Source organism: Tigriopus californicus, chromosome 12 (assembly GCF_007210705.1).
Source record: "Tigriopus californicus strain San Diego chromosome 12, Tcal_SD_v2.1, whole genome shotgun sequence".
Taxonomy (NCBI): domain Eukaryota; kingdom Metazoa; phylum Arthropoda; class Copepoda; order Harpacticoida; family Harpacticidae; genus Tigriopus; species Tigriopus californicus.
In genome coordinates, this window is record NC_081451.1 from 10,987,989 (window position 1) to 10,999,920 (window position 11,932).

Sequence of the window (11,932 nt, forward strand, 5' to 3'; positions counted from 1 at the left end):
GCCATCATGGCAAGGATTATGAATATCGTTGTTTTGAACTTTACCATAACAATCACAATTGATGGCCTACAATAAACCAAATAAAAGCCTGTGGAATACCCCCTATGTACTTAGCTTTGAGTGGAAAAAATGAGAGGTGGGCCAATCGGTAATGATAATCAGCCTTTGGTACTCTAAGTTGCATCCACTGTTAAAGTGAGTTACAGTGTTTGCACGGTAATTTTGCGCCATAAGAAGAAAAGAGGCCTCACTTTTGTTTTTATTTTCCAAAATTTACAACGAGGTGTGACTTGAAAATCTTAATTAACTATCTTGATAAGATACATTGTAAACTTAAGTAAACATAATTCATCTAAGTTGGTGAGAGCATTAATTCATTTAGAATGCTACAGGATTAGAGCCATGGTACCATCAGGGCATTTGGTAGCTGGGCAATCTTTAGTGCAACAAAGTCATGAAATTTGCAATAGCTTTGAAGCTACTTATCAAATTTGAAAAAATGCGTTTTTGGTCAATTATGAATGCATCAACTTTATGTATCTTTTAAATACAATAAAATGTTTCTCCCTGTTATCTGGTATAAAGTATGAAGTGATATAAAGTTATTTAATCTCCATGAACCATTTAAGGCTATTGGGAAGATATAAATGGTGGAGAGTTGATTGGCTGAGGGCAGTTATTCAGACAAAGGGGCTTGGGTTACAATTACATTTTGGAACTGGTCATGTAAGGGAAGGAGGTAAGCTGAAGACAATAGTTTGGGGGCTCCAGATGAACGTAGATGGTAGTTGTTTGTCAATAGTAGTACATCTTAAATTCATTCATGCTTTGGCAATTTCTCAATCAAAGAGGGAGGTTATTCCAAATTTGTACTGATCTGATTGTAAAGAGTATTTCCGGACGTCTAGTCTAGCCTTCGGGACCCGCTTGTTTCTCAGGTTTTGACTGCGCATCGAAACCTCATGATCAATAGGACAGTATAGGTCTTCCGGATGAATTGGATTGAGTCCTCGCATTATTCTGAAAATTTGGATAGCATCTCCTCTCTCTCGCAGTTCCTTCAAGCTCGTTAATCCAAGGTTTTTGAAGCTTTTCTTCGTATGAGCCTTCAAGTCCGTTTATCATCCGCATCGCGCTCCTTTGCACTTTTTTGAGTGCGTCTATGTCTTTTTGTAACCAAGGGTTCCATGATTGCACACCAAACTCCAGGTGGGGACGGACGTTTGTCTTGTAGATATTGATAAACACCTCCTTTTTACTTGACCTAATATGGCATTAGCTTTTTTGCTACCACCCCAACGTGCACTGATGGTTTGAGATTTTCATTCATAGTCGCGCCTAGGTCTCGATGACATATTGCTGATTCAACCAGTGTTTCCACGACAAAATAAGAGTAGCGAATATTTCCCGAACCAAAACGCAAGGTCTTGCATTTTTCGATGTTAAATTTCATTCCATTTTGCTTGACCCATTTAACTAGTCGGCTGATGTCTCCTTGGAATATGTCTCTGTCCTTGAGTGATGCAGTTATCCGGAAGATCTTCGTATCGTCAGCAAAAATTCCCATGAACGTATCGGGGTCGACGCAGGTAGGACGATCAGCCACAAACAAGATGAAAAGTATTGGTCCAAGCACACTTCCTTGGACAACTCCACCTGTGACGTCTGCCCACTTTGAGGCTTCCCCATTGAGAACAACTCTCTTCGCTCAGTCTTATAGCCAGCCTTGGAGCCATATCAGCACTGAAGATTTCAGAACTATTCGGCGTAGCTTCTCCAGAAGAATATCGTGAGGAACTAGATCAAATGCTTTTTTAAAGTCAAAGTAGATGACACCAATGTGGAATCCTTTGTCTACTTCTCGTGTAACGTGATCAAAAAGCTGGATGAGATTGGAAGAACAGCTTCTCTTTGGCAACAAGCCATGTTGGTTTTCCGGGATGAAACTCATAAATATGGTCCTTGATTATAGACTCCAGAAGTTTTTCAATGACGCTCGTCAAAGATATGGGGCGGTAATTTTTAGTCAGGGTGTTGGGACCGAATTTGCCAAGTTCCACTCGCTTGGAATTTCTCCCGAATTCATGCTCTCTTGGAAGAACACTTGCAAAGGAGCATGTAGAGATGGAGAGGCATTTTTAAGAATTCTGGTGCTGATGCCGTCAGGTCCCGGAGTTGGGTCCCATTCAAGATTATCGATGGCTTCTTTCACCGCCCTGATCGAAATGGACATGATATTATACGCGATGTTCTCGCTTTTGGCAAATCTAGTCTGATCACGAGGAGAACGTTGAAATATTGACACAAAATATTCGTTTAAGACGTTTGACTTATCGTAATCACTGATAACCAACCACCTATCGCGTGGTGCCCTTCTGTTGTTATGAATGGTCCGATGGTTGCAGTTTCTGTGTTTGCATTGATGTATTTCTAAAAATTTTTGGGAGTGGATTTTAATTCTTTAGAGAGCTCGGTTTCATATTTTGCTTTAGCTCTTCGGATTGAGTATCCAGTTTCTGCTTGAAGACTTTTGAATTGTTCTTACCTGTCTTTGTATCTATAAGTCCTAGTAATCTTGTAAAGTTATTTTTTTCTTTTCGATGAGCTTCCGTAAAGATGTCGACATCCATGGTGGATTTTGCCTCCCAGGTCGGTCGATTATGGGTATGCAAGAGTATGACTCTTTTATTTTACCCGAAAGATGTCGCCATTATTCTTCGACAGAGAGACTTTCAGCATTGGTCCAATATGCAGTATCAAGTATGGAACGGATTTGATCCCAGTCTGCTTTTGCGAAGTTCTTCACGCCTTGGTTTTTTTTCTAAGATCCGGGGAGCAAACTCAATGTAAATACCCAGCGAACAGTGGTGGGCATTCTGTCCTCGATTTTGACTACTTTCTCCGGAGAGATTGTGAGGATCAAGTCCAGGGTGTTGCCTGCCCAATGGGTCGGAAAATCGACCATTTGTTCCAGAAAAGCAGATTGCCACGCTTCCACGAATTGAGCGCTTGTGGACGAGCTATGTAGTGTCGACCAATTCATTTCGGGATAATTGAGGTCCCCTACCACAATTGAGTTTCTTGGGAAATTTCTTAAGATTCTAAATAATTCAATGCTGTTTTTTTATTTGAGTTTGGAGACCTGTAGACCAGATGTAAATGAAGTTTTTGGTTATGTTTGCTCGTAAAAGGCAGTGAGGTCATCAGATTGAAATGTGTTGGGGTATATCTTTCCTCAAACTCGACTCCACTCTTTGCGTAAATGAGGAGCCCAACTCCTCGTCCGTTCTTGGTGTTATTTCTATCACTTCTACCAACTATTTTGTTTCACGATAGTTTTAACTTTTTATTGTCTATGTCATGATGTGCCCATGTTTCGGTTATGAGAATAAGATCTGGATTTTCCACTGACATTCTAGTCCTGAAATCTTGCACTTTGTTCATCAATGATCGAGCGTTGAAAAAGAGGACATGGAGTGTTATCTTTTGGTTCTCACTAGTCTTCTTGCTCCCTTTATTCCTCTTACTTTCCACTCTTCGTTACCAGAAGATGTTACCAGAAGATGACTGGGCAACCGGCGGACAGCTCGACCAAGGACACCCAGACCCAAGACAACTCCACACTGTGGACGTTTCGGCCCACTAAAAGTCTTGACTTAGAAAACAACTTGACTCAATGAACAACTGAACCCAGTGGACAAATAACCCAAAGAATAACTTAACACTTAATATAGGTAATAAAATTCTTGGTTATGGAATAAAACTGAAGTATGATGAATAAACAAGGTAATTTGCTTGCAAAGATGTTGGTGTATGCAATCAAAAGGAAAAAAATATCAAATTTGATCAAAACATTCTCAAACTTGATTTCACACCATGGTTGACGTAAACACAGCTTCCCTTGAAAGACACAATTGATGAGTTGTGCAAGCCTTTTAAATTTCAACATGATTTACATCACAGTTTAAGTTTTGCTCAATTAGTTCAAACTATTTGCAAGCCAAGGTATTGAGCTTCATTTCTTTTCTGGGCCGAGTTGTCCGTTGGGTTGAGTTGTCTTGGGTTGAGTTGCCTTAGGGTAGAGTTGTCGTCTACTGGGTCGAGTTGTCGTGAAACCGTTTCAGAGTGTTGGTCTGAACTAGCTAAAAAAAGTCGATAACCCTTCCCTGGTCATCTTCTCTCCGCCATTTTTGCCTGGTTTGAATTGTTTATGGCATCTGCAAGCTTTGCATTTTTATCAGCAATATTTGACATTTTTCAACAACTCATTATGCAATCTTAGTCTTTTGAGCACAAAATTATAGATATTTTGGTACTTTTTTATTTTACATAACTTTTGCTCACTTTTGGAAATGAAACCGTGAGATTCAAGTTTTTCATTTTATTCAACATCTATTCAGCCTCCCCCTCTATTCTTCCTTCTTCCCACCAGAGTGGATGGAGTCAGCTATCATCTTCATCCATAAGAAGGGGACCTGGGATATTCCAAACAACCATCGGACCATCGCCCTGGAGAACCCCTTCTTGAAGATGATGTCCACCCTATTAGCTGCCCGCTTCTCCGGATTGGCCGAGGATAGGGATCTCCTTCCCCAATTCCAATTCGGTTTCCGGGGAAGCAACTCTACTACCACGGCAGTTACTCTCCTCTATGAAATTGTGCATTCTAACATCAGCAACAAGAGGAGAGTGTACGGATGCTTTGTGGATTTCTCCAAAGCATTCGACAGGGTGGACTGAACGCCGTTATTCCTCAAACTCCAACTCTGGGGAGTTCCGCGTTCAATCTGTGTCCTGCTGTCCAACATCTATGCGAGACTCAGATGCTCCATTCGTTCTGGTGAGGATCTATCCCCCTGCTACTTCACTTCCGTTGGCCTTCCGCAGGGGGAATCCACTATCGCCAATTCTTTTCAATCTTTATGTATCCGACCTGCCCGAAGCCCTCACCCACCAAGGCCCCACCATCAACCATTGTATGGTACAATATCTTCAATATGCAGACGACCTGGTTCTCTTGGCTGATTCAGCCGTGGAATTGCAAAATGCCATCAATGCACTCCACGGTTATTGCCAAGAGAACGGCCTTCAAGTCAATAACATCAAGACGAAGGCCATGGTTCTCCATAAAGGTCGTCTGCCTCCCACCTCCTTCCATATTAACAATAGTCCGATTGAAATAGTCAATAGTTTTAATTATGTCGGTTTCACATTCTCCACCCAACTCTCATTAACCAATCACCTCAAATCAACAATAACTAAGGCCAGGGCCAGGATCGGATACATATGCAATAGACTTCCCATGAAGAATCTTCCCCTCCCAATAGTCCTTCAACTCTTCTGGATGTACGTCACCACAATTTTTCTCTACGGCCTACACCTTTGGCTTCCCAACTCCACCCAATCCGCCCTCAAATCCGTCGATGCCACCTATACCAAGTTCCTCACACAATAACTGTGCGTGCCCCAATATGCTAACAATGTATGGACACATTTTCTATGTGAAACCGAGCCCCTCACCATCGGGCTGGCAAGGTTAGTGTCCAATAGTGTTGGGAACCTGACCTTTCCGGAGGTGATGTCCGGACACAAGTTGTCCTTCCCGGTCAAGGACTTGCTAACACTTTATTGTCCTTGGCTCGACATCCCTTCGGAGTATTGGCGGTCCGTCTCCCAGCCAAATGCCATCAGCGACGGGAGTTGACAAAGGATCTGTTCAATCTGGCCCATCCACTTACCTCTACCATAGAGTTCTAGACGTTGGGTGTCGGACGACCGGCCACTCGGTTGGCTAAACAGTACAATAAACCGGTTTGTAATCAATTCCCAGGAGACCATCCATTGTACTGTTTTACCAGCCGACATCCAGTGTCTAGAAATCTATGCCTCTACCTACCTGTCTTTGTACTATCTGTACCTCACCTCTTCCCTTTTTTCATGTGCACTGAACCAATTCTAGTCATCTCTGCTGTGATATCACTAGTCGAATGTTTTATCATTTCAACCATTTTAGTTTCTTCTTTCATTTCTTTATCCATATTTGTATAAGTTGTTACATACAATTCTATCATTTTACAAGTAAACATGACCGAGTGTCGCAATAAAAGATTCATTATTTCTTTGTAAAAAATCCATTTGAATGAAAAGTGGTGTGTTATATCTTCATCATCATTAGGGCGGGTAAAAACATTGCACTAATAATGATCAAGTATTTAAATTATATTTAATTGAAAAAGCTGCAAATATTCAAAAAATATTTGTTATTGAAATGCATAGCCCCCTTACGCTGCACGAAATGTGTTTTACGTTCTGCACTCCAGAGGGCGCTTTGTCATTCTGCCTCCACCAAATAAAGGGCCGATTGGGCCAATTCCTTGTTATTGAATTATAATGCGTTTGGTTGTTTTAGACTAATTCTATAAAACCTTATTTTCAACTGGTGCCTCGGGTCACATAATCAGGAGACTCTGCATACGTTTACGCAATTGAAATCAAGTGACACCCTCACAGAAAACCCCGAAAGAGTAGACAAAAAGAGACATAGAGAAAAGAGTAAACAGAAAGAGTAAAACATAAATAAAAAAAGTGTTTGAAACAGCGGAGATTAACGCAATGCTCTACCTAATCTCTGATGTGCATCACTGGGCAAATGCAACAATCCCGTATTTGCAACTCTGACGGACTGTTTCAGAAATTGGACCTCAACTGGAGTTCATTATTGTCTGATTTTGTCCAGGTGCAGCTAATATGATTAACTGCAGCCTTTCCTAAAACCTATTGCTAAGCCTCAACCAATTTTCAATTTTGATGACGTTCAATCTCTGGAGAAATTTGGGTGATTATGGGGAAGTTTAGGCAAGCTCTGGCAGGTTCGTTTGTTTGCTGGTACCAGTGCCAGTGATGCAAATTTGGGACTTCAAACACGTTTTCGAGAAGCTGACCCTTGTTTCACATTGCTATATGAGGAAAGGTCAGCTTTGTTAAAACCAGCTTGAAACGCCAATTTTGCATCACTGGCATTGGCAGGCAAGTTTGTTTGCTGGTACCAGCGCTTGCCTAAATGTCCTAATACTATACAAGCTCTCTTTGCAGACTTTACGCGTTGACAATGAATAACCAAAGATTGAGTTGAACGAAGATTTGATCTCGAAACGTACTAAAATTCATTTTAGCAAAGGTCAGATAAACTTTCCGTTGACTTTTTAACAAATTCTTGAATAGTTCTTGACAAGCAACTTCTTCCCTACGGCTCACACAATTGGCTTGAACTCGACTTGAAGATAGCAAAGCAAAAACATTCAAACAATGTGTTTAATTTTAGACAGAAGCAAAATATGGAATGATAATGATGCATAAAAAACAATCAGTGCACATTAACCAGTTATTCGGTAAACCGAATTTCGGCTTGACGATACTCTCCGTCAGCGGAAAACACAGTATTTGGCAGCACCTAAAGTATCGTAAAATCGAAACTTAGCGTTAAATCGACGTTCGTTGGATCGAAGTACGGCTATACTTTCCCCTAAAAGAATGGTTACAAAGCAAATCTACGACACGATCAGAAGAAAAGCTGAACCGCAATAAGAAGACCTAAATGGTAGATTTACATACACATGCTCTTAATGCAATTTGGTTTCATATGGCACCTTTAGGTTTAACTTCTTGCTTCTCTTGTTATCAAACCTATAATCATTCCTCAAAGATTTTTAAAAATGTATTTGCATGATGTCTGCCCAGTGATAGACACTCAAATGGTGGGAACTGAACAAGATTCATGACAAGGACTCGAAAAAAGTTAGCACCTAAAAAATGGCCTTTGGAGGAAATAATATTTTGGGCCAAATTTCCAATTTACAAACCAAGCCAGAGTATTTCAACTCATCTTGTCCGCACAACTAACAAGGCGAAGGCCTATTCTAAGGCTGTGAATAATCCATTTTTGGTCAAGGATCAATAGTCAAACTATGCTTTTCATCTGGCAGTGTCAGATTACTCAATTTTGACGCGAATTATAGCCAAAGCCTGCAAAACATAATTGTGCTTCAAAAAAGCCTTGATGGCATGTTAGCCACTCGATTAGTGGCTTCAACTCCTTATTCATCCACAACAATAATTTCACATTCTGCCATCATCTGGAGCCATTAACGCCAAAAGCAAGGCTGATTAATTGATTAATGTCACCAGAGACCGCAAATGAAATTTCGACTAAATCGGATCATTAGCGACCAGATATGACCATTTCAGACCTTTTGGTCCCAAAATCCAGTTCTTTTTGACGCACGGGGTGAATCAAGTTCAAATTTCCTAATACTGATAGAAAATTCAGAAAAATACGTATTTGTTGTTGAGCTAGTCATACTTGCCATCATGGGTTTGAGTTATAATTTATCATCATAACTTTAATTAGTTAGTCAATAAAATAATGCTTAAAAATAAAGTTAAAAAACATTTTTTTTTCATCTTGAACTGCTGGGATTCAAATCTAGTAGCGGTAAGGAAGTCTGCAAAACAAAAAGCCTTCACCTCTAACCAAAAGTTACCTTCAAAAGTTAAAATAGTTCCATTTGTACTCTGGAGAGGCCACATGTCCGTTATCTTTTGCAAGCTCAATTCCTTTTCAACGATGGACACTGAATTCGTCAAATCGTTCATGAGGCGTATCTTGATGACCTTAAGTTAGACCGTTTTGTGCGTTACATTGTAAGCTCTTTTTTAGGTCCACTGAATTGAGTCCAAAGCTTTCGACTTTCGACGATCTTAGATTCATGACTAGTGAGGTCTTAGAAAAAGCCGCACCAAGCAGTTGGGCATTAGATGTTCATTTTCAAACCAATATAATGCAGCAAATGTCAAAAAAAAATTATATTAAAATGGCAGTAACAAACCGTGTGATTGTATTGAAGCTCTAAGTATAAAATGGAGAGGCTCTCAAACTTAAGATTTTGTTCCCTTAATAAATGAAGATAATTTAAATCAAGTCCCGGTATAGAGTGACATTTAAATTGGCACTCAAGTCGAGCACTATAATGCAAACTTATCATCGTAGCTGACCAAACAAATGTAATGTTGGAACTACGAATATTTTTAAACTTTATTTTTGTGTCAAGTGTCAAAGCAAAAGTCACTACTCAATGGTTCAAAATTCGATTGGGGCACGATGAGAGCTGGCTGTGCTCCTTTTAACATTTTATGATATACATTGCACATAAGTTGCTTCTTCAACCTTAACCAACACTTAATTGGAAACTGCGTTGAAAAATACAAGATGAACGGCACATTTTATTGTTATGCAGCCTGGCGTCCAAACATAATCCATTCCGATAGCTTTGGACACCAAATCGAATGCAAAATCCTTCTAAGGAAAACTAATGGCTACAATCATACGGTTTATTTTATTGATTACTCGGTGCTAGATTTAGAGGGTTGAGCCTCGCTCCGTCAATTTTTCGATAGACATTGTCATTGTCTCGAATCGGATTGGTTTTACGTTGTTGGATGTAAGAGTATGTAAAGGTTCGTATAAGTAGAAAGCTCAGCCAGGAGAGCCACTGTCAGTGTGGACAACAAATATCAAAAATGAGCTGGCGTTTCACTTTGCTATGCGAGGGGATGTTTATTAATTAAAAGCATGGCTGTGAACCATTCCAACTTTAGGACGACGTTCAGTCGCTTACACATTGTTGAATTATGAGGAATGTGGAGCGAGGGGCGAGCATTGCCACCTTGTATTTATCCCTATGGATGGCCACATCCCATGGCAAAACTGTAAGGAGTTTTGAAATTCGTTTCTCGGAAACATGCAAAGGGTTCCAAATCATGGAGGACACAAACATCAAGTAAGCCATTCATCATTGAGAAATTCAGAACGAGCCACGGAGAAATGATTTGCCTTGGTTTTAGATGCATTTTATGCTCCACCATGTGCCTTGCTCAGTTGAAATTAGAAGAGAGGTTTCATCCCGAAAGTCATGGGGTCTTGGTCCACAGTAACGAGACGCAGTGCGCCCAAATTAGAATGAAAACAGACCACGTCTTTTGCTTTGAAGCTGATTTTGTGGATGAAGAGACAATGACCCTGGTGGACACCGACCTCAACAAACCAATTTACATCGGGAACGGTAAATGTTAGCATTGCATCTGTATATGTAGCTCATATATCTCGATATGAAATACCTTTAAAGCAATGTTGATGTCAGACATGTACTTCCGCCAAACTACTTGAGGTGGAGCTGTACTAGGTTGTTGGATGCACTTCTTTTGAAATGAAATGAATGATAGACATCAGAAACTCCTCGATGTCGATCTCGAAATGGGAATGTACTCGTCAGGACTAGCTGCCCACTCTACAACGCTAGCCGGAAAATTGAAGTCCCCTAGAAGGAAAACCTTTGAGCAAACTGACCGCTCCAACTCATATCTTATGAATATGAGAGCTTACAAGATGTTATTGCTCATTCCTTAGCGAAGCTATTCAACATCTCCCTGATCAGTGGTTACATCCCACAAAGCTGGAAGTGACATGTCAAATTATAGGCCTATTTGCATTCTTTCGACTCTCTCTAAAATCCTGGAGAAAGTAGTCTACAAACAGATCTTTACTCCCTTCAATAATGATCACATGGCCCAGAAGCAGTTTGGTTTTTGACCCAAGCACTCCACTTCTCATGCTCTACATAACTCTCGAAAACAGCAAGAATAGTAAACCATCCGTGGCAATATTCGTAGACCGAAGAAAAGCATTTGACACTGTTGATCACAAAATTTTACTTGCCAAAATGGAACGCTACGGGTTTAGCCACCATATCACAACTTGACTCCGAAACTACTTGAGTAGATGAGAACAATGTGTGCCATTGGATGGCATCGTTTATAATTTTATTCCCATGACCTGTGGCGTACCTCAGGGAAGTATACAAGGCCCACTTTTATTTCTGATTTATATTAATGACCTTCCAACGGCAACACTTTTTAAAACTACGCTGCTTGCGGATGACACAGGCCTTCAATATTTTGGCAATGATCTTAAACAAATGGAGATAAAATGCAACTCTGGGTTTAACAACCTGACGAAATGGCTTAAAAGCAACAAACTGGCGATTAATTAAAAAAGGACGAAACTGATGGTGCTGAACTCTTCCCGTAGAAGTAAAAACCACGACTTTGTGCTAACAAGCAACGGGCATATCATTGAACAGGGCGTAGCTCTACTTCACTTAAGTTTCTTGAGGTGCTAGTTGACAATAAAGTGTCTTGGAAAGAGCATGTAAATCATCTAAGTAAATGCATGAGGGGGAATCTTTCCAACTTTTCATGTCTAATACTGCTCTTCCATCGAATCTTAGATTAGCATTACATATATAACGCCCTAATTAAATGCAAGCTGGAGTATTGTCTCGAATATCTGAGCCACGTTTCGTCGCTAAATGGACCTTTCACCCTTGAGAAGAGAGCAATAGGATGGGTTGTAATGGTAAAACGAAATGATCATACAACGGCATCTTTCAAAAACCTCAATATTTTAAGAATTGCAGATCTGGGAGTAGTGAAGCGCTTGAAATATGGACTGAATGAACCAATTCTAGTCATCTCTGTTAGCCCACCCCTAACTGGAAGGTAATAGGAGGTAAACGATGCTTTCAATAAAAATCAATGCAGGGGTGGTATTCAGTATGTGTCTACGAAGCTGGATGCAGATTATTAAGTTCCTCCACGTTTGAAAAAAGCTGTCATTTCTTTCTCATAGTTTCCGCTTTTTTCTCAGAAATAAATCTAGGCGCCATGTTTCATTCCACAAGTGTGACCATTTTCAACGTTTTGTGGGACCCTGGAACAAGCAATTATCATGAATTATTCTCACATTTCTATATCTTGATATTCGCTGAATTCATATTTTTCAAACGTAAAAAAAGAAGAACGAGTGAAACCAAGAGAG

The 11,932-nt window shown here is 40.2% G+C and overlaps 1 protein-coding gene across 2 annotated transcripts in view; it reads left to right on the forward strand.

Moving 5' to 3' along the window:
- Positions 1–9,627: 9,627 nt before the first annotated feature.
- LOC131891694 (uncharacterized) overlaps positions 9,628–11,932 on the forward strand; it is an 8,632-nt gene continuing 6,327 nt past the window's right edge. For both annotated transcript variants that reach the window (XM_059241321.1, XM_059241322.1), the window contains exons 1-2: positions 9,628–9,836; positions 9,901–10,118. In XM_059241321.1, the coding sequence (XP_059097304.1) occupies positions 9,688–9,836; positions 9,901–10,118 (367 nt within the window). In that variant the 5' untranslated portion in view covers positions 9,628–9,687. The remainder of the gene's footprint in view (positions 9,837–9,900; positions 10,119–11,932) is intronic.